Source organism: Cheilinus undulatus, linkage group 12, assembly GCF_018320785.1.
Source record: "Cheilinus undulatus linkage group 12, ASM1832078v1, whole genome shotgun sequence".
Classification (NCBI taxonomy): Eukaryota; Metazoa; Chordata; class Actinopteri; order Labriformes; family Labridae; genus Cheilinus; species Cheilinus undulatus.
This window is the reverse complement of record NC_054876.1, coordinates 49,299,610-49,321,899: the sequence shown is the minus strand read 5'-3', so window position 1 is coordinate 49,321,899 and position 22,290 is coordinate 49,299,610. Positions and strand designations below refer to the sequence as shown.

The window sequence follows — 22,290 nt, the reverse complement described above, 5'->3', positions numbered from 1 at the left end:
AGAAGTGAAGAAAGATAAGAGGAAGAGGAGGATGGGGAGGGTTATTTGATGAGTGGGAACAGAACAAAGCAAAGATAACGAACAAAAAAGAGGAAAACATCTCAGCAGAAACACAGAGAAAGAAGGAAATAAGAAAGAAAGATGAACAAACCCCCAAAAAACAGTTTCAGAGTCACTAAAGCAGCAGCCTCTGCACAGAGAGCACTTTCTACAAGGCTGTCTCCATGGCAACAAGACAGAACAATAATTATGGGATGAGTCAAGGTCCATAATTTCTTTATCTGTGTATGTCTGAGTATCCGTGTCTGTTAGTGAGAGCGTGCTGGATAAAAGGTCAGAGCGGGATGGGACGTTCATCACGGAGGAAACAGGAGGGTCAGAGCACACACACGTGAAAATACACACTCAGATACACACATAAATACACACATAAACACACACGAATACATGCATGAATACACACATAAATACACTGAAATCCACAAACACATCAGGAGCGTGTGACGCTGACCAGCAGCCGAGCAGAACTAAGACACTCAACGCTCAGAGACGTTCTCTGAGAGGAGCAGACGTGAAGAGTAAACAGAGGAGACGAGGGAAGAGGAGAGGAGGAGAGGAGGAGACAAGGAGAGGAGGAGAGGAGGAGAGGAGGAGACGAGGGAAGAGGAGAGGAGGAGACAAGGAGAGGAGGAGAGGAGCAGAGGGAGAGTGGCGTGACAATAAAGGGAGGAGAGGAGATGGTTAAAGGAGAATCATAACAGGAATGAGATGAGGGGAAGAAGCGCTAAAGATAAATAAAAACAAAGAAAACTCAGAGGAACTCATGAAAATGTAGCTGGAGTGAGTCAGGACGTCCCGCTCTGAAAACACACTTCCTGTCGTCTCCGCCTCCCCGCTGTGGCGAGCTGAGTCGTCAGCTTCATAAACTAACGAGAGCTGAAGGGAAAGCAGAACATCCTGTTTCTATTCAGGAGAACAGAAACCTCCTTTATCCATTCAGACAGTCGAAATAAATCTGAAATGTCAGCGCTTTATTTACCAGTGTCTTAGTCCGCATGTCCCGGGATTTATGGGAGGAGCTTGAAAAGTTCCTGGGAAGGGGTGCAGAGGATTGATCGATTTCCTTATTGAAAAATAAAAGCTCTTGTATAACAGTCCTTTTGTGGAGCTGTTAGGAAGCATCTCACCTTTTGGCTGCAGCGGGGACAGACCTAACCCTGCAAAGCAGATGGATACGCCCGTTTCCTTGTTTCTCACTGGTGAATCCATCTTATTAAGCTCCCATCTGAACTGTTTGGGCCCGGTTAGAAAGTGACAGGACCGATCAGCGACGAGGGGTAGTACTTCAGGCGCAGCAGAGTCGTGACGTAAACAAGCAGCAACAAGAGCTGGTGCAGTCATGGAGGAAGAGATTAGCGTGGATGCTGCTAAAGCGCCAGTTTTATCAGAACTTGACCACATTTCTTCGTTGAAAGAAGAACAAAGAACAGCAGTGAGTTGTTTTCTTTTCAAAAACCACAAAATACGTCACGTGTTGTGTTGCTCTGATTGGCCCGTAGAGATGTGATAGACAGAACGTTCATCCAATCACACTCCAGGATTTTTTCAAACCTCTGCCTCTTCTCAAATGTTTCCTATTGAAGCTTTCTCAGACGGATGTGTGAAACGCATCCGTCTGGCGTGTCAGGTTAGGACAGACCCGTATTGTCACCGACTCTCTTTTTTTAAAGAAGAATTCATCCACAGACTGCAGGACCTGCAGGATCCTGCTGCCAATGCATTCCTCTACCTTGATTCTGATCTAGTGGGCAGTTTTTACACTCTTAGTGAGGAGGCTGAACTGATGGGACGACTGATCTCCAGGTAGACAACAGGCTGCTTACTCCAGTGACGGTCCCTGGTTCTCTAGCTTCAGAGATGAAATTCACGACTTTAAATTTAGAATCATGTTCAAGAAGGAGCTCGATTTGCTACTTAAATTATTCCAGAAGACTGAGGAAAGAGTTCTCATTTTCATCGTCATCATTTTCACTGATTAGTGGGGACGCTGCATCCACACTATTGATATTCGCGTCGGCCATTTTGATTAATAGTCTTCTTCCACGCCGGCTATCTCCTCCTTCATACTTTGTCATATCAACATCACTTAAACTTTAAAAAATTCAGTTTCTTTGTCATTCCACCGCTATGACTTTTCTCATTTCCAATTTTTATAATTTGTTAAATATAGCCATTTCCATGCTATTCTCAGCTATTTCAATGCTTTTTCAGCCATTGAATGCAATTTTCAGCTACTCTTAGGCCAAAATCAGCTACTTTTATGCTATTTTTATGCTATTTTCAGCTATTTTGAGGCTATTTTCAGCCTTTTAAGCCTACTTTCAGCTATTTCATCCTTTTATGAAGTATTGAATGCCATTTCAGCTACTTTGATGCCATTTTATGCCATTTTATGCTATTTTCAGCTATTTTTGTGCTTTTGGCTATTTTCAGTAGTTCTTCCACAATTCAGCTTTTAGCATCCCCACACAATTTCAGTGGATATTGCAATTTCGATCTAGTTATGGATTTGAAAATTCTAAAAAAACAAAACAATGACAAAAAATTTCTGCTGTTCAGATGTACCTCCCATAAAATAAAATGTCAGGTACCTTAAAAACAAAAAAAACAAAAAAAACAAAAACAAAAAACAAACAAAAAAAAAAAACCAAACAAACAAAACAAAACAAACAAACAAACAAACAAACAAACAAACAAACAAAATATATATATATATATTGTTTTAGTGCCTGAGCACCAACTTCGACACGAGGACTCTATTAAAGTCTATATCATTATTATTACATTATTATCAACTCCTAATTTTGGCTTTTTAATCCCATATTTGACTTTTAATATTTTAGTTTTTCTTCTCATATTTTAGTGTTTTAAATGAATATTCTTTGCTTTTATATCATATTTTGACCTTTTACACTCCCAATTTTGAATTTAAGTCATATTTTTTACTTTTTATATCATCAATTTTAATTCTGGCTCATATTTTGACATTTTCAACTCCTAAAATTTGGCTTTTTAATTCCATATTTTGAACCATCAGACTCAAAATTTAAATTTTTTTTAAAGATTTAATTTTGGGCTTTTTTGTGCCTTTATTAGAGAGAGAGAACAGTGGATAGAGTCGGAAACAGGGAAGAGAGCAGGGAGAGACATGCAGGAAATAGTGCCACGGGCCAGATTCGAGCCCGGGTCGCCTGCGTACATGGTGCGTGCCCTAACCACTCGACTACCGGCGCGCCCACATTTCAAAATTTTAAGTCATATTTTGACTTTTAAACTCATGATTTCAATTTTGATCTCATATTTTGACCTTTCAAACTTTGATTTCAACTTTCACCTCATATATTTGCTATTTTAAAATATTATTTTTCTATTTTTAATATCGTGTCCTGATCATTTGAACTAATACTTTGGAATTTTATCTCAGATTTTAGCCTTTAAACTTATCATTTTAAGTTTTTTGAATTTCCAAATGATTTATCATCAGTGCTGTTTTTCATATTTTATCACTGGTGAAAATGAGGCTGACAGTTCTGGTTACATGTTGGCCCTGTTAGGTCCTCAGGTTAGACCTGAATCCAGACTCCGGCCCCTGCAGTGATGGAGTCTGACACCTCTGATCTAAAGACCGTCCTGGGAGGAACAACACGCTCCCTCTTCTGTCCTGCAGCGTTGCTAACACCCATCACCAGCACTGCACTGGGGTGCGAGGGCCCTTTTGTGCTGCCTAGTTTTTATTTTTAAGCTGGTTCCCCACACAAGTTTAATGCTAACATTGCATTTAGTTTTATGTGTGGCATTACACTGCTGTGGAATAAATGTAGTCATAGATGTTTTAAAGTTACTGATTCCATCATGGCTGATGAAGGATTTTCTAAGCAGCATCCTTCAGATGATTCTAGAGAGGATGTGTTAAAAAGAAGAGAGCAGTTAAAATGATCTGAGCTCCATTAGAAGATAAAAAGTTGAAGGTTGGCATCAGCTGAGTGTTTACTGATGGTTGTCTGTCGTGCCTACAGGGGGCCGCTGCGTTGATGTGCAGCCGTTGATAGTGGACATAAAGCTAAGCTGTTAGAGCCTCTGAGCCTGAGGAAAGCCCCGCTGCCTCCAAATAAAAGCCAGCGCCTCGTCCGCAGATGTTGAGGAGCAATAACATCAGACAGACAGCACCGGCGGGGCCGACAGTTACGCACTATTACACTGGAAAGACTTCCTGCCATGGTTCCTGGGCAGACGGAGGAGGCAATAAGATTAGACCGAGTCTGCCACCGACTGTCAAATGGACTCGAACGTCACGTCACAGGCCGAGGGGAGACGCCGGAGAGGGCCGAGAGGGGAAGGACAGAGCTAGGTGCCTTTTTTAGTCTCAATCTGAGTTTGTTTTTGTGGTTCTGAGTGGTGAAGACTCAAATGTACGATTGTTTCAGCAGTTAGTGAAGCTCCAGGCTGACAGGAAGAAGATGCTCCCATCAAACAGGTTCTGGGAATAATTCAAGTAAAAGTTTACCTGCAGGTACTCTGACAAAGTTTAGCTACCTGATTCACAGTCTTCCCAGTTCAATAGCTCCTCACAACGTGTTTTCACCCAAATGTTTTATGCAGAGATTCAATTTGTGCACCAAAAATCCTGAAATATGTCAAAGTGTTTCTGCTTTCTTGTGTGTGGTGTAAAAGTTTGTGTGCATAAATGCATGTGTGCAAAAGTAAAGTTAAACTTGTGTTAAAGGAAGAAAAATGTTCACTTCTCCACTCAGCTCCCACAGGAATGTGCAAACGCCCCAGCAGGCAAAACCTATAAAAGTCCTGGGACAGGTCTCTGCCCAGAATCTGTCAGACTAGTTACAAAGACGTTTCTAAGGCTTTGGACTCCAGCCAACCATGGTGAGAGCCATTATCCACAAATGGAGAAAACTGTGAACAATGTTGAACCTTCCCAGCAGTGGCCGGTCTGCCCAGAAGAACATCTACGGATCCTCAAAGGTATGGAATGTAATGTTTAAAAACTCTGATGATAACACTATCAATGTTGGAATGTTGGTGAAGCTGGAGAGGATTTTTGCCAAACAGTAGGTCATAGTTGGGACGGTCAACATAACAGAAAGATTTAGTGGTGAACCTTCCCAGAGGTGGCTGGCCATTTCTAAGTCTATGAGACTCCAGTCAGCAATGGTGGGAGCCATTATCCACAGTGGTCTAGTCCAGTGGTTTCCAAACTTTTTTTGACCAAGGCACACCTAAGGTTAAGCCAAAATCTAAAGGCACACCATATTTAAACTGATACAAAATAGACTTTTTAAAAATGTTACAGTCAAGGTGGCCAATAAGGAGAGATAAAGAGGAGAGCTTTCTGAGGCCCAGCCAACTGGAGGATCATGGAGATGGAAAAAGTGGGTTAAAAGTGACAAAAACTTCTTTTAAATGTCAAAATAGTAGAAAAAAATGTGTTTCAAGTGGACTTAAAGAATTAAATGATGTTAAAATGGGTTAAAAGTGATAAAAAAAAATCCAAATTGGTCAAAAAAGTGGTCAAACACAGGAAAAAGTGGGCAAACATTGGTAAAAAGGTGGCATAAATGGGATGAAAGTGTCAAAAAGGTCGCAAAATGGATCACAAGTGGCAGAAAAGTGGCAAAAAAGGGTTAAAGTTGCTGAAAGGTGGTAAAAAGGGTTAAAAGTGATGGGAAAATTGCAAAAAATGGCTAAACCTTAGTTTAAAATTGGGCAAAAAGTGACAAAAAGGGAGCATAAATGGGTTAAATGTGCCAAAAATGTGGCAAAAATGCTACAAAAAAAGAAAAAAAAAATCAGCAAACTGGTTTAAGTTGTCAAAACAAGTGGCAAAAATGGGTAGCAAAACTGGACAACTTGGTTAAAAATAGCATGAATTAAAAATTTCAACACCAATTTCAACACAATAATACTGTAGTTTGTCATGCTTTCCAGCTCTTACTGAGGGAACTGTTAGCCAGGATGCTAGCACCAATGCTATTGATCCAACTCACATACACTGATATCATCAATAAATCACAACTGGGAAGGGCCCATTCTCTGGGTTTTTTCAGCCAGCCTGACTAAAGTAGACCACCTCCCATAAAGTCGTAGTAATAGCGTATGGTTGTACAAGTTCCCAAAGCACACCTGGACTAGCCTCAAGGCACACTAGTGTGCTCTGCCACACCACTACTGTTATAGTGCACCATGCGTTCTGATTCCTTACCTGAGTCAGAGCTGTACATGTAGACGAACTTGGTCCAGTAGAAGTGCTCCAGCAGGGCCATGAGGGGCTCCTGTAACTGGGGCCGAAGCTGCAGGACGAACTGGTTGTTGGTCTGAACAGGGAAGGATGGCGTGACAAAGCAGACGTGCAGAGAGCCGCAGAATGACATCAGCATGTTGACCGTCCGCCGGTCATACAGACCCATGATAGCGTACACGCCCTTTGAGAACTGGGAGCAGACTGGGAGAGATGGAAGAAGAACAGAAAAATAATAGTAAAACTTTAGTCACTTAGAATTACTTCACTGTACGTTAAACCTGACAGGCTGAGCTGACAGGAGCTTGTAGTCAATATTTCATACTTTCATATTTGAAAAAAATATCTTAAATATCTCTGTTCAATCAGTATTCCTGGCTACCATTACACCATGAAGACAAAAGAACACTCAGAGAAAAGGTTACTGAAAAGTCTAAGTCAGAGGATGGAGACAGAAACATCTCCAAGTCTCTGAACATCCCCCAGAGTTCAGTTAATTCCATCATGAAGAAATGAAGGAATATGTCACATGTGTAAATCTGCCTAGATCAGACCGTCCTCACACACTGAGTGGGTGTGCAAGAAGGAGACTAGTGAGAGAGGACACCAAGACACCTATGACTACTCTGAAGGAGCTCCAAGCTTCAGCAGCTGAGATGGAGAGACTCTGCAGACAACAACTGTTGGCCGGGTTCTTCACCAGTCAGAGCTTTATGGGAGAGTGGCAAAGAGAAAGACACTGTTGAAGAAAACTCAGATTCAATCTGGACTAGAGTTCACCAGAAGGACTGTGGGAGACTCCATGGTCAAGAGGAAGGAAGTTCTTTGGTCTGATGAGACCAGAATGGAGCTTTGAGACCATCAGACAAGACGCCAAACACTGACATCACCACAAACACACCATCCCCACTGTGGAGCACGCTGGTGGCAGCATCATGCTGTGGGGATGCTTCTCAGCAGCCGACCCTGGAAGGCTTGTAAAGGGGTGGGGGGATTCCTGGAGGACAATCTTATTCAGTCTGACAGAGAACTACGGCTTAGAGAAGATTTATTTTTTGTCATGACAATGAGTCGAAGCATACATAACTTTTATATATACTTTTATGGACATTACTTTGTAGAAATTTGTTCTAGCTTTGAAATTAAAGAGGGCTGTATGTCATTGTTTTGCCAAATTATACTGAGAATGATAGATGATGGTTTAAACATTTCAACACCAACCTGCTGTGTTGTATTTTAAAGGTTCCAGTCAAATGTTTGTTTGTTCGTGTATTTAGTCAGCAAAGTTTTCTTAAATTAGTAAAAATATGGCGTTGTGAGACCTTTATTACAGCTCACCTCCTTTGAATCAAAGGTTAAGCTTTTGGTATTTCAATGACCCAAACACAACATTTCTGACTGGTTTGAGGTTACAACATAAAAATTACTGAATGAATCAAAAAATACCATAAAATAGTTTGAATTCATCAACTGACCATTTATAAATAAAAACAGATAAAATATGGTGTCTTCCATCTTCATGTCATCAAATAAATCAATACAGCAACACTAAAAACAGAAACAATCATGTGATGGAGTATTCAGGCTGAAGTTTTTAACTAGCGTCTCCTTAAAGTAGCGTACATCCATTTCATCATGTGGCCTCCTAATACTGGTTTTGGTGGTCATAAGAAGCTTTCCTCTATACAGACCCGGCCTCCTGGCTCAGTGAGGTGTTTAATTCCAACCTGGACGCCAAATTTCTTTAGAAAAATGAACAAAGAAGAAGTGAAGTCTGTGTTAATATAATCCCTGTATTCATGTGGTTAAAAATCCTTTTGTGTTTTCAGCGTATCCTTCAAAGGGCCTTTAGCAGTCCTGCCGTTTTTACCTCCACTTCTCTCTCCCTCTGTCAGTTAATCCCTCCATCCTCTTCATTTACATCAGCTAAGAGCTAAATGTTCCACTAGTATGTAGAAAAAAGGCTGTCCTCATGCACCCAGCAGTTTGGCTGTAGATGCATTATGATTATATTCATTATTCAGTATTAAAGTCCAGTTTCTATGGTCTAATCTCTGGAGTCTATGTGCCTTACAGTGAAACACTGAAGGCTGCAGGGTAGGATTGTATCTTTTATCTAACACTGCCAAACCTTACTCAAATATTCCAGCAGTATCCTGTATTATCGCCACATTATGAAGACAAAAAATCACACTTTCTGAGTTTGACCGAGAACTTAAAGGCCAGCTAAGCAGATTTCATTTCTTGAGTTTCAGTGAAAACATCATTCAGTCTTTGGGCATTAGACACGTTTGTACCCTGAGAGAAGTTACTGACTCAGTTAGAGAAGTCCAGCCACAAAGCACCATGGATACTGACATGATGGGTTCAGTTTTTATCTCTTGTAGTTACCATGGATACTGACATGACGGGTTCAGTTTTTATCTCTTGTAGTTACCATGGATACAAGTAGCTTTACCAGAAGTCTTTTCAGATTACAGCTAGAATTTTTAAGTGTAGGAAAGTTTCCACAGTTAGCCAAACTTAAATGTACAAGTAAAATCATGGTGATGCATCTTTAAATGTCTAATAACCTGCTACAAGTAGATATTTTTTACTTGAAACTGTCTACTAGTATGGTTGGGCATCAACTGCATCTTATTTGATTTATCAAATTTTTATAACAAAGTACACTCAAGTACACAAAACTAAAAAAAGTTTTTGTTAATGCAGCACACAATATGTAGTTTCCCTAAATGAGGTAATTTTTATTTTTAATTTAATATTTTTTTAATTTTTAATTTTTATTTTCCAAGGCAATCAGTTTAAATGATTTTTAGATAAAGGTTTACTTATTTAATGCTGTATATAATATCATACTATGTGTCATGGTTTCTTTCAAAGAGGATTGTACATGTATACCCCCAGGCTTAATGACATCATAAAGGCATGTAATGTAATTTGGATATGACATCATAAAGACATTTTGTCCTAAAGACGTGATGTCATAAAGACGTGATGTCATAAAGATGTGATGTCATAAAGACGTGATGTCATAAAGACGTGATGTCATAAAGATGGGATGTTATAAAGACGTGATGTCATAGAGACGTCCTCTGTGGCTGGCTCTCCACAGGAACCTCTCCTGCCTCTTCTTTTTGACCCCTCAGCACTTTTACAGTACAGCAGTTTTCAGCCTCAGCAGGCGGAGGTTTTAGTTTCTCTTGGTGGCTTGTACGAGGGATTTTTAATATTTTTCTTTGCCTGAGGGCGACATTAAAGCTTTAGTATTCAGTCCAAACAGCCCTTCATTTTTACTTTGTCCTTATTTTGCATTTTAATCACCTCGTCTTTCCTGCAGAGCCTGTGATTTCTGAGAGTGCTAAACTCTGTCATTTGTCATCCTCGTTTATTGTTTTATCTGCCTTTGTCATTTATTTTTATCTATATGCAACTCCAAACAGCGTGGTCTGTGTTTGGTAATAAGCTAACCAATGATAAAGCGCCCTTATCTTCATGGTAGGCAGACGTAATTTCAGCTGCTGACTTATCTGCAGCTGTGCGGCTGATAATTTTTCCTGTTTCTCACAAAAGGCCTCCACATGGTAAATCCCCGTACGAACAATGGCTATAATCAAATTACTCTTCATGCAGCGCTCCTTCACACTCAGGGATTAAGACTTAAGACAAAGTAGTTCTCACTGCTGAGGCACCTCCAGTCGCTCAGAAAAGACCTGTCTTATTTTATGCTCTTCTGGGCACAATCCCATTCAGACTGGAGAAAAACACGACTGTATTTCCTCAGTAATCACCCAGAAAATCCTCATTTGAGAATAAAGCAGTGAAGCCTGAGTGGAGTTAAGGATAAGCCAATGACATCAAGCAAAGCTGAGACAACTGTCAGTCAAACAAACGTAACACACGCTCGCTTCTGAGGCGCCGGGTTTCCTCAGATTAACACAGAAATCAAACTAAAACACCCCTGGACCTTTCTGACTTCACTGGGAGTGATCTCGCTGTCAGATTAAGTTACAACATGATGCAATATTAATCACAGTAATACACAATATGATCCAAAGAGATACAAAACAATAGGATATGATACCATCACCATATGACATCATACAATACCATACACAAGGCCGCCCATAAGGGGGGTCAGCAAAATCCTGGTCCATTGCAAAGTTAATCTGTGATGGTATTTTTTAACCTGAACAATAACCACTCCTATCAGAGCAACAAAAGGGATTTTTTTTATTATACTGTAGCACAATTTGGCCTTTTTCAAAATGTAAAACCCTTTTCATAAAACACCTAACCGTTTTTATTTGAGATGTTAAAAACGTGGATGGGCTCGCTGAACTAAATGATTAGGAAAGTAATGTCAGACTAAGCTAAGCAATAATGTGCACAGATGTTAGCATGCCAGAAATTAAAGTGGAAGAAATGGAGACAGCTTTTTTGGAAAATAACTGAATAAGTGTGAAAAAAGGTAAAAAAGTTGCAAAAATAGGGTGGGAAAAAAGTGGGAATAATGGAAAAAAGTCACAGAAAACAATGCAAAAATGGACAAAAAGGTGGCTAAAATGGGAACAAAAGCAACAAAAAATGGTTAAAAAAAAAAGTAGGTGATAGAAATGGATGAAAATGGGGCAAAACTGGGAAAAATTTCCATAGGTGGTGCATAATGGGGGGGGATGCTACAATGGCAAAAGGCAGCTAAAGTTGACAAAAATAGGTTAAAAGTGGCAAAACATTGGCAATAATGGACAATTTGTTTCAAGAGTAATGCAAATAATTTCATCATCAGAACGCTCTCTTACGTTTCTCTGTGTGGCGTACGAAATGTCCTCTGTGCTCTAAACGTATTTCTGCCATTGTTTTATATTTGATGAACCAACCAACAGGAAACAGGGAGAGGAATGGACCAATCAGGTTAGCTCTGCCTGTTGTTGCTATGCTGTTCCCCACTGAGAGTCCCAACATTCTACTACACACACACACACAACACACACACACCCACACACACACATTTATCATCTCAGTCCACTTCCAAGCTCTTTAGAAAGTGTCTGGCCACTTTTTCTGCAGCGCTGGTTCTAGAAGTGAAATAAGAGTCAAATCCCCCATCCAGATCTCCCATGGACATTCAGATCTCCCATAGACATCCAGATCTCCCATAGACATCCAGATCTCCCATCCAGATCTCCCATGGACATTCAGATCTCCCATAGACATCCAGATCTCCCATAGACATCCAGATCTCCCATAGACATCCAGATCTCCCATCCAGATCTCCCATAGACATCCAGATCTCCCATCCAGATCTCCCATAGACATCCAGATCTCCCATAGACATCCAGATCTCCCATAGACATCCAGATCTCCAGTAGACATTATGACAATTACAACCGTTTTACTGTCTGAACTGCATGACCTGAGTACTAATGACTGTAGAAAATTTGATAAGGTGAAAAACTGCCTTGGAAAAAAACAGAGAAAAGTAGCAAAAATGGGATAAAGGTGGAACAAACAGGGAAAAGGTGGCAAAAAGAAGTTGCAAATTGCCCCCCCCCCCCCCAAAAAAAAGGAAGAAAGGGGTGTTTAATGGCAAAAAAATTAAAAAAATAAATAAATAAATAAATAGCTTAAATGGGTGGAAAGTGCCAAAAGTGGTGAAAATGTCAAAAAGTTTCCCCTTTTAAAGGTTTTCTGGGGAAATAATATTTAAGATTAAGACATAAAAGAGCCACATGTGGCTCCAGAGCCACACGTTGAGTATCACGGATCTAAAGATTTGAGATCAAGCACATTCAGAGCACACAGGCAGGTTTGAATGGAAAGACTGAAGAAGAATCTAGAATGTATGCTCTACAAAGGTAAAAATGTTCTCTCTAGTTTTGTGACAATAATGACTCCATACTTTACTATGTCCCATCTAAAAGGTCAACAGCAGTTAATGTTATCATTGAAATGAATGCTTTAATGCTGGACCTGAATCACATGAACATGAACACACTCATGCTGACAGTGATTTAGACAAGACGACGCTGTAAAAAGGACCATGGTATTTAAAAATGATGATCCTCCCTGGTCCACAGTAATAATAATCAACATTACTTTAACATGTTTATACCCCAGGCAAAGTTAGGTTTCTACATGTTCATGTCAGATTTTAAAACTTGAGCTTAGAAGGAAAAAGCCGGGGTAAAAACTTAGTCATTATGGTTCTAGTGTTCAGCCAGGCCTGGGCTGTTTGCCCGTGTTTGTTGGTGGTTAAATGTGTGTGCGTCCTTGGAGCGGCCTCACTTCCCTATGGCCAGCGCTAACATGCTAACAACTTTTACTGGAAATAACTGCTCCCTCTGGGCCATGCTATCATGCTAACAATAGACGTTCGCCCTCAGGCGGACGCTATCATGCTAACGAGTTGTCTGTCTCTTAGCATTAGCGCCGCTGTCCTGCTGGGACGGCGGCATGCTCCTTCATCTGAAGAGGTCAGACAGCGGAGAGTCAGAGCCTGTGAGCTCTGAGCGTCTCTGTTTAGGGCTTAGCGTTGATAATGTCGTCATAAACAGGTGAAGAACAGCCGAGGATGGGGGTCACATGACTTTATGAACACGTGGATGTCTCTGTGTCTCTGAACTCGTTTCTTTCATCAGCTGAAAGCTTGCTCTAAAGAAGTCGGGGTGCTGTGTAAAACGTCTCCTGTTTAATCCATCATTCCAAAAAAGAACTTCAAATTTTTCCCTCTGACCACAGAACAGTTTTCCATGTTTCCTCAGTCCATGTTAAATGAGCTTTGGTCCAAACTAAATGAATTGATCGTGTCTGCAGAATATATGTAACTAAATGGTATAACAAAAAGTTAAATAAAACTCCTCATACCCCTTTATTTTCCTATAGAAACAGACCGCTACACATGCTGGACTGATTTTTACTCATGCAACGACTTTCTACAAATATGATGTTTCTCCTGCAATAGTAGCAGGAAATTTGACTCCCCTTTTGTAAGACTAGCTGTCTTTGTTTTTAATCTGGATCAGGATTGATAAAGAAACAGTCAGATTTCTCATATGTGTAAAAAATAATATCTTATTCCTAATAAAGCTGGTTTTTATCCTGTTTCTGACAGAAGGGACTGGAAACATGCATCAACCACTCGTCAATATTTATCTCAGTGAAGACAAATTAGCATGAAGAACGCTCTCTGTGACATGGCAGAGACTGAGACAGCCTCACTGAGGGTCCTCGAGTCAGGCATCTCGCTCCTCGCCACTCAAAGCGTTTAGACAGAGCTTTATTTAAAACACAGCCCAGAGACGACGCAGAACGCCGTAGGGCTCACAGCTGAGGCCGCGTCTGCACACAGAGCTGTTCATCCTCCTGACATCTGTCTGTCTGTCCGTCCTGCAGATCTGCCCATCCATCTGCAGATTTGTCCATCCGTCCTGCAGATTTGTCCATCCATCTGCAGATCTGCCCATCCGTCCTGCAGATTTGTCCATCCGTCCTGCAGATTTGTCCATCCATCCTGCAGATTTGTCCATCCATCTGCAGATTTGTCCATCCATCTGCAGATTTGTCCATCCGTCCTGCAGATTTGTCCATCCATCCTGCAGATTTGTCCTTCCGTCCTGCAGATTTGTCCTTCCGTCCTGCAGATTTGTCCATCCATCTGCAGATTTGTCCATCCATCTGCAGATTTGTCCATCCATCTGCAGATTTGTCCATCCATTCTGCAGATTTGTCCATCCATCTGCAGATTTGTCCATCCATCTGCAGATTTGTCCATCCATTCTGCAGATTTGTCCATCCATCTGCAGATTTGTCCATCCATTCTGCAGATTTGTCCATCCATCTGCAGATTTGTCCATCCATTCTGCAGATTTGTTCATCCATCTGCAGATTTGTCCCTCAGTCCTGCAGATTTGTCCATCCATCTGCAGATTTGTCCATCCATTCTGCAGATTTGTTCATCCATCTGCAGATTTGTCCATCCATCCTGCAGATTTGTCCATCCATCTGCAGATTTGTCCATCCGTCCTGCAGATTTGTCCCTCAGTCCTGCAGATTTGTCCATCCATCTGCAGAATTGTCCATCTATCCTGCAGATTTGTCCTTCCGTCCTGCAGATTTGTCCATCCATCTGCAGATTTGTCCATCCATCTGCAGATTTGTCCATCCGTCCTGCAGATTTGTCCCTCAGTCCTGCAGATTTGTCCATCCATCTGCAGATTTGTCCCTCAGTCCTGCAGATTTGTCCATCCATCTGCAGATTTGTCCATCCATCCTGCAGATTTGTCCATCCATCTGCAGATTTGTCCCTCAGTCCTGCAGATTTGTCCTGCAGATATACCCGTCCATCCTCTGACATCTGTCCGTCTGTAATAAGCCATTATCAGGAGGAGAAGAGACCGTTCAGCTGAAGGGTATTGACGAGTAATGGAGAGGCCAAGTTTATCCCAGAGGCTCCCACCGTCATGATCCTCCACTGCCTCCATTCACAGCGACCCTCGGCTCTAGTGTTTACGCTCCTCTGTTGAAAGGACGAGACAGAACAGCCCAGGGACACACACCCCACGATCAGGTCACTGTTTCACTCTGTCGTTCTGTGTTCCCGTCACTTAGACCACACTTTTCACCTCCGCTTTCCCAGAATGGCGTCCAGTCAGCTCAGAAACAGAGCGAGCTTTGATCGTTGCGCCGACACTCCTCAGTGACATTTAGATTCTCGGTTTGTTTTATGTGAAGTGACTGACACTGAGCGCCGCACTGACATTACAAGCAGCCGGGTCAAAAGTCACAGACTGCAGACCAAACAGCCAGGAAGAGGACAGAGACGCTGCTTCCTGCAGTGTTTTACTCGCTCACCATCCAGATGCTCAGAGCTTCCTGTCAGAGCTCCACAGGAAGTTGAATTAGGGTCATGTAAACAAGCTGTCATCACTCTGACGGTACCTTCCCTTTAAACTTACTTTAAAACCATTCATACCAAAGTTTTAGAACATTTTGACTGACATCTGATGAAAAACACAGGGGTGTAATAGATCCCAGAGGTCAAGGGTCAGGATGGGTTCAGTTCAACAGGAAAGAAGCTCCAGTGTTTACATCTGACTGATCAATTACTCAGTGGATAAAGCTCCAGTTTCTCCATCCTAAGTAGTTTTAAACTCCCCGTGGTAGCTGGTAGAGTCTTCAGTGAATCAGATATTACACAAAACAGAGCAAAACAATAATAAAAAACAATGATAATAATAAAGAAAAATAACAACAATAATGACAATAATAAGAAATAATAATAATAATAATAATAATAATAATGGGGGCTGCCACTATTTCAGCAAGACCATGCTAAACCACATATCACATCCATCACAACAGCATGGCTTCACAGGAGAAGAGTCCAGGTCCTGAACTGGTTGTTTACAGACTGTTGTTAAAGAAGAGAGGATGCTTGTATTTTTATTTATTTTTTATGATATTGAACTAAAGTCAGGGATTCATGTTTTGTCCTTTTGTGAGTTTTTTTTTTTAATATTTTATCATTCTAAATTTTTAATTTCATGTCAAATGTTGATTTTTGGGTTTAAAAATCCAAAAATCCTGCAGAGCAGGATCATATTGGAACCAGGTTTCAGTCTCCATCCATATGAATAATGATAATAAATGACCATCAGATCTACAGAAACGCTCTCCAGTGCTTCATTGCTGCAGGATCCTGATCCATCAGGGCGATCATGTCTGGACTGTAATCTCAGGTGTGCAGGTCTGAAAGCTTACATGAAGCTGTAATTAGAATAAAGCAGGTTTTCATCGGAGCTCTGAGCTGAATGGCAGCGTCTCAACCTCAGGCTCTAATTAATGTGTTTAGTAGCAGCGCTGAATAATAGATTAAATGGCTGCCTTCCTCTGGGTAATTCTCCATCCCCACACACATTAGATCTAACACATCCACACAAACACTCGACTACAATAGACGCAGAGACTACAGTCATTTATGCTGCTGCAGCCTCAGGGGCATCCATGCAATCATCTCCTGCTGAGAAAGCAGCTCTGACACCCAATAGGCCCCGCCCCCTTACACCAGCAGGTTTAGACTCAGTCCGCTCCTCCAGGTCTGATCCCCGTCTCTGGTGCCTCAGTGTCCACATTTACATTTCAGTCATCCGTGGAGATTTACCCACAATTCACAGCAGAAACACTCAGCAGCTCTGAAGCGGTGTTCTGGACTCCTATTGGCTCGCTGAAATATCTATCCCAGCATCAACAATTACAATTCTTGGAAGTACAAAAAGTCTCCTTCAGCAAAGCTCCACAATATAATTTTCTCTAAGCAGTGATAAAATAGTTCATGAAAAACACTGAAAACAAAATTATACGAATCTAACAACACCAGAAAAAAAACATCCAAATAAAATATTTTTGTTGAAGCCGTTTTGAAAAATGAAGCGACCTACAGAAAGCTCTAGAACAGTCTTTATTTACATAATTAAACTTTAGGAGTGTTAAATAGAAGCTGACAACTATTTTTTCTAGATATTATTATTTTTAAAGCCAATTTTAAATGACAAGAAAATCTCAGAACTTATAAAAGTTTTCATCCCCTTTATCTCCATCCTTTTAATGATTCTATAAATCAAACATGGTCAATGAGAAAACAACTTTAAAGGGGCTCTATGTAAGATTTTTGCTTTAAAACTTCCCACTTTTGAGTATATAACGGTGCACTTTATCCTGATGTGAAGAATGCGGCTCTCTATGTCGTCCTTGTTTGCCTGTATAAGCCTGTGGAGTCGTTTCTCTGTGAAGAATTCGGGACGAATTTTCTGCGAAAATCTCAACGGAAGTGACGTCGGCTACTATGTAATGCACGCACCCCCTTGCTCTGTTTGTACCTGACAATGGTGTGGTGAATGGAGAAGGCTGCTTCCGCGAGTAAACGACCGGCTAGCTCAGCTCAAACGCCCACACAAACTCCTCAGAAACATAAAAAACTAAGACAGTTTTATCTGCTGAAGCCCGTCAAGCTAAAAGAGAGTGTGACCGATGCAGGGGGAAATGGAGGATAAATACTGGTGGAGCATTTGAGAACTGGAGGGAGCTACACTCGGCGCTCAGGATAAATACGGATCCAGAGATGGCCGTCTTTCTGTTGAAAAGGTAAGGCATCACTCCGGACCATGAAATACTATGTAGTGTGTTATGTTCTATAAACCATACGCTACATCACGTTAGCTTGCTTACAAAGATGCTAGCCAAACAACCAGAATGTCACGTTGCTCATTTAGTGTTTTCCGGATATTATTTCATCTTTTTCTTGCTTCCTGTCACTGGACTCAACTTACTGAGTTTATGTTTTGATACTTAGTTTGTAAAATATCTTCAACATATAATGTCAGCTATCTGATATCCACAGTCGAGGCTCCATTATCAGAGCTAAGCAACGTTAGCCTGCTGCTTCTGCTCTGAAACGCGTCCCATTCAATACACTTCACACACATAAAAAGACAATAAAATTGGTCAGTGCTGCACTAAGTCGCTAAGTTGTTCATAGAAATGGTCGCAAAAATATCATCCTTTTTTAATAGCCTTTGTGCCGTGTCTGCGCTAGAGGTTCAAATATGCTTTATTCATTTTTATTTTTTAGTTGGTGGAACTTTTAAGTGTTACTTGACTTACCTCCTCTGTATACATGATGCTGGTAAATCACCTTGGTCTGCGTGTGTATCAGCTGATAAACCGGAGGCTCGTTCATGAGCAAGGAGTGTGCCGTCGTGGACGAGCAACACAATGTTGTTGTAGTTCGCCTAATGGCCGGCGGTGTCGCTACGCTGATATTTTTCTAAATCTTGCATAGAGCCCCTTTAAGTCAAAGTGAAAACAGATTTACACAAAATAATATCAGTTAAATGAATATTAAATATTCCTCCTTCTAGTCAGTCTTAGGTAGAGTCTCCTCTGTCTGCAGTCTCAGCTCTGGGTCTGTGTGGATAGGTCTCAGTCTCAGCTCTGGGTCTGTGTGGATAGGTCTCAGTCTCAGCTCTGGGTCTGTGTGGATAGGTCTCAGTCTCAGCTCTGGGTCTGTGTGGATAGGTCTCAGTCTCAGCTCTGGGTCTGTGTGGATAGGTCTCAGTCAGGATCTCTGGGAGTTTCCTCCATTCCTCTTTGATAAACTGCTCAAGCTCTGTCAGGTTGATCAGGGATCAGGACTGAACAGACCTTTAAAGTCCAGATACTAATCCTCTGTTGGATTGAGGTCTGGGTTTTGACTTGGCCCCTCCAGAACATTCCCCTTGTTGTCTTTAAACCATTTCTGACTGAATAAGATTCTCCTCCAGAATTCATTTTCCCCTCAACCTTTACAAGCCCTCCAGGGTCGACTGCTGAGAAGCATCCCCACAGCATGATGCTGCCACCAGCGTGCTCCAGCATGCTCTTTGGCATCTTGTCTGATGGTCTAAAAGCTCCATTCTGGTCACATCAGACCAAAGAACAGGGGTTCTCAACCTTGGGGTCGGGACCCCATTTGGGGACGTGAGACACTGAGATGGGGTCCCCAGATGCCTTAAAAAACTAAGAATATTTTTCAAATTACACTGTTGCCATTTTACACCAATCTTGCCAAACTAACACATTTTTGTCTCTTAAAACCCTTTTTTCTTAATTTTAAACCCTTTCCACCACATTTTTTCTGCCTGTTTTCCACGTCTAAACCAAATCTACCACTCTCTGCCTATTGTTGGCTCTGTTGTCCCATTATTGCCACTATTAACCCCTTTTACCACTTTTTATGCCACATTTCACAATTTGAAATGCCCATTTTTGCCAGTTTTACCCATTTCTTCCCATTTCTGCCTCAGCTAACCCTTTTTAGCTAGTTTATATCTATTTTTCATCCAATTTCACCAAATTTCCACCTATTTTTGCCACTCTAATGCCATTTCAACCACTTTTTAATCCCCATGTTATCACTTAATTTTTGTGGTTAGTTTTATACCACTTTTATGTATTTTTTGGCATTTCTAACCCATTTCTGTTACTTTTAAAATCTAATTTCACCATCTTTCCAACCATTTCTTGCCATCATTAACCCATTTTATCTATTTTTTTAATGTATTTTAATTCTGTTTTCAACAAAATAACTTACAGTTTTAAGAGGGCTACTTACTACACAAATTAATTAAAATATATTTGTTTCTTTGATAAGCATATACCACAGTTTAACTTTACAGTGGACCATGATTTTGATGCCCCCAGTTTGGCTGGGCCCCAGAAAGCTCTCTCTTTTATCCCCCCTAATGGGCAGCCTTGTCTCCATGACTTTTCTAGACTGTTCATGGCTGTGCTCAAACACCCTCAGGTACAGTGGGGGTCTCCGGTCTCTAGAGCCTTTATTTTGGGGGTTACTGGATGAAAAGGTTGAGAACCCCAGCTCTTGACCACAGTCCTTCTGGTGAACTCTGAATCTGAGTTTTCTTCAACAGTGTCTTTCTCTTTGCCACTCTCCCATAAAGCTCTGACTGGTGAAGAACCCGGCCAACAGTTGTTGTCTGCAGAGTCTCTCCATCTCAGCTGCTGAAGCTTGGAGCTCCTTCAGAGTAGTCATAGGTGTCTTGGTGTCCTCTCTCACTAGTCTCCTTCTTGCACGCCCACTCAGTCTGTGAGGATGGTCTGATCTAGGCAGATTTACACATGTGACATATTCCTTCATTTCTTCATGATGGATTTAACTGAACTCTGGGGAATGTTCAGAGACTTGGAGATGTTTCTGTCTCCATCCTCTGACTTACTTTTCACTAACCTTTCTCTGAGTGTTCTTTTGTCTTCATGGTGTAATGGTAGCCATGAATACTGATGGACCAGTGACTGGACCTTCCAGACACAGGTGTCGTTATCCTGCAGTCACTAACTGTGAGACTACTAGCACCAGCTGTCTGGACCTCTGTTGGATTAGCTCAGCCTCTTTTGGGGGGGGGGGGGGTATTTATGCAGTCACTTATTTACTTATTTTACATTACATTTTTTTTTTTTTTTATTGACACCACTTTGTAGAAATCTGCCTTCACTTTGACATTAAGATGTTTTTTGTTTTTATAATTCTTGTCAAAAAGCCAAATTACATCGACCATCATTATTAATAAAATCCATTAAAGGGTCAAACATCTAGGGGAGTAAAAACTGTTTGTAGACACTGTATTTAGGCTCCTCAGAGAATAAACGTACCTTTCCAGGTGTTTAACATCCTCTCTCATTTCATTTTGAACCTCTGTTCGCCGTGTAAACGTCTGATAAACCTTTAAAGACGGGGTTTTGTAACTCAAAGTGCTCTGGAAGGTTCAGATTTCATGTCTCACTCTCTTCAAACCCTGCAGGTGTCTGGGGATACTGCTGCAGCAGTCAGACAAGCACTGCCATTTATTGCTCAGTGTGCCGGCAGTAACAAACACAAAAACGACAAGCTTTTCTGCTGCACAGTTCAACACACAATCAGAGCCAAAGGAGGACACAGGTGAGGAGAGGAGAGGCTGCACAAGGAGCCAAATAATAAAGCAAACACAACAAAGGCCACTTTTGAAACCCACTGATCCCCACATGACTTCCTGCAGCTGAACCAGAGGAGAGGAAAGCTCACCTGGTTAATAAGAAACAGAACAGAACATTTAAAGCCTGTTAATGCTGCCAAAACATGAGTTTAGGAAAATTCATAAAGCTAAGGCAGAAAACCGCAGACACCTGAACTCAACGTTCATTACACCTTCACATTTATAGACAGAGAACGGCGCCAAACATCTGATACAAAAGTCACTTTTACACAGCCATACGAAGGTGAACGTCAAATCTATAAACCATGTGCAACAGAAGGAATGTAATGTGCAACAGAGAAAAGCAATGCAACATGCAACATTACAGCATTCCCACTAATAATGTAAATAACGGAGTCTCAGGATATGGTTGAGGGTATTTGAGGTCTCTAAGATGAAGAGGTGGGACGTGTGATGGGTGCATCAGAGATGGATCGGCTTGCAAAAGCAAAGAAGCTTCCACACACTGGTTTTGCTGGTGTTTACTGAAACACACATTGCTTAGGTCTGACCCGCCATCGTGTCTCAGATTGGGCTACTGAAGTTTGGGAAAGGCTAACCCAGACTGTAGAAAGAATTCAGACATATTCATGATGGGAACGCCTGCACCATGACGATTCGTCTGAATCCCTCCACAACCCTGGGTAAAGCACATTGTTTTAAAACAGTACCTGTGCAAATATTTAGAGCCTTAGACATTAATAATTTATATATAGTACTGTAGAAGGGTTAGGCATGGACCAAAAATGAAGGAGTGTAATGGCGAGTAATCCTGCCTGAGGATTGGCAGAACCCTGGTCGTACTCTGGATGTCTTTGCTTATCGGGGGCATAGGGAAATAATTTACATCTTTACTGCTGAGAGACTCTGCCTCTCTAAAATGCTTCTTTAATACCCAGGCATGTGACGGACCTGTTGACTATTAACCCAATTAGTTGCAGCATTCTCCTCCTGCTGACCCGTCCCTACTTTTTTGATATGTGTTGCTGCTGTCAAATTCAAACCATCTAATATTTTCTCAGATATGTTGTTTATGTTCTGTTGTGATTAAATATGGGGTTATGAGATCTGACAACCCATGCATTCTGCTGTTTTTATGTTTGCACAGAGGAGGAGGAGAAGGAGAGGAAGGAGGAGGAGGAGGAGAAGGAGAAAGAGGAAGAGGAAGAGGAGGAGGCAGACAGGCTGAGGGGAAATGAAACAGTGTTTCTCCTCTCTTTGGCTGCCAGTTCTGCTCTTATCAGCTCCTACAGACGGAGATGACACGAGCACCTGCTCCCATACTCGTGTTATTTATTGTTTATTGGTGTTAGGATGAAGAATGCAGACTGCTGGAGAAACTCAGGCTGGAAGGAGCAGCCAGAGAGAGACGGGGCTGAGGAGGAGGAGAAGAAGGAGACGGAGAGAGATGGACAG

General features: G+C 41.4%; 1 protein-coding gene across 1 annotated transcript in view; it reads right to left on the bottom strand.

Annotated features, from left to right (window-relative positions):
• LOC121518669 (glutamate receptor 1-like) overlaps positions 1-22,290 on the bottom strand; it is a 151,429-nt gene that overhangs the window by 80,660 nt on the left and 48,479 nt on the right. Inside the window, exon 3 of the mRNA XM_041801137.1 lies at positions 6,275-6,514. Within this exon, the coding sequence (XP_041657071.1) occupies positions 6,275-6,514 (240 nt within the window). The remainder of the gene's footprint in view (positions 1-6,274; positions 6,515-22,290) is intronic.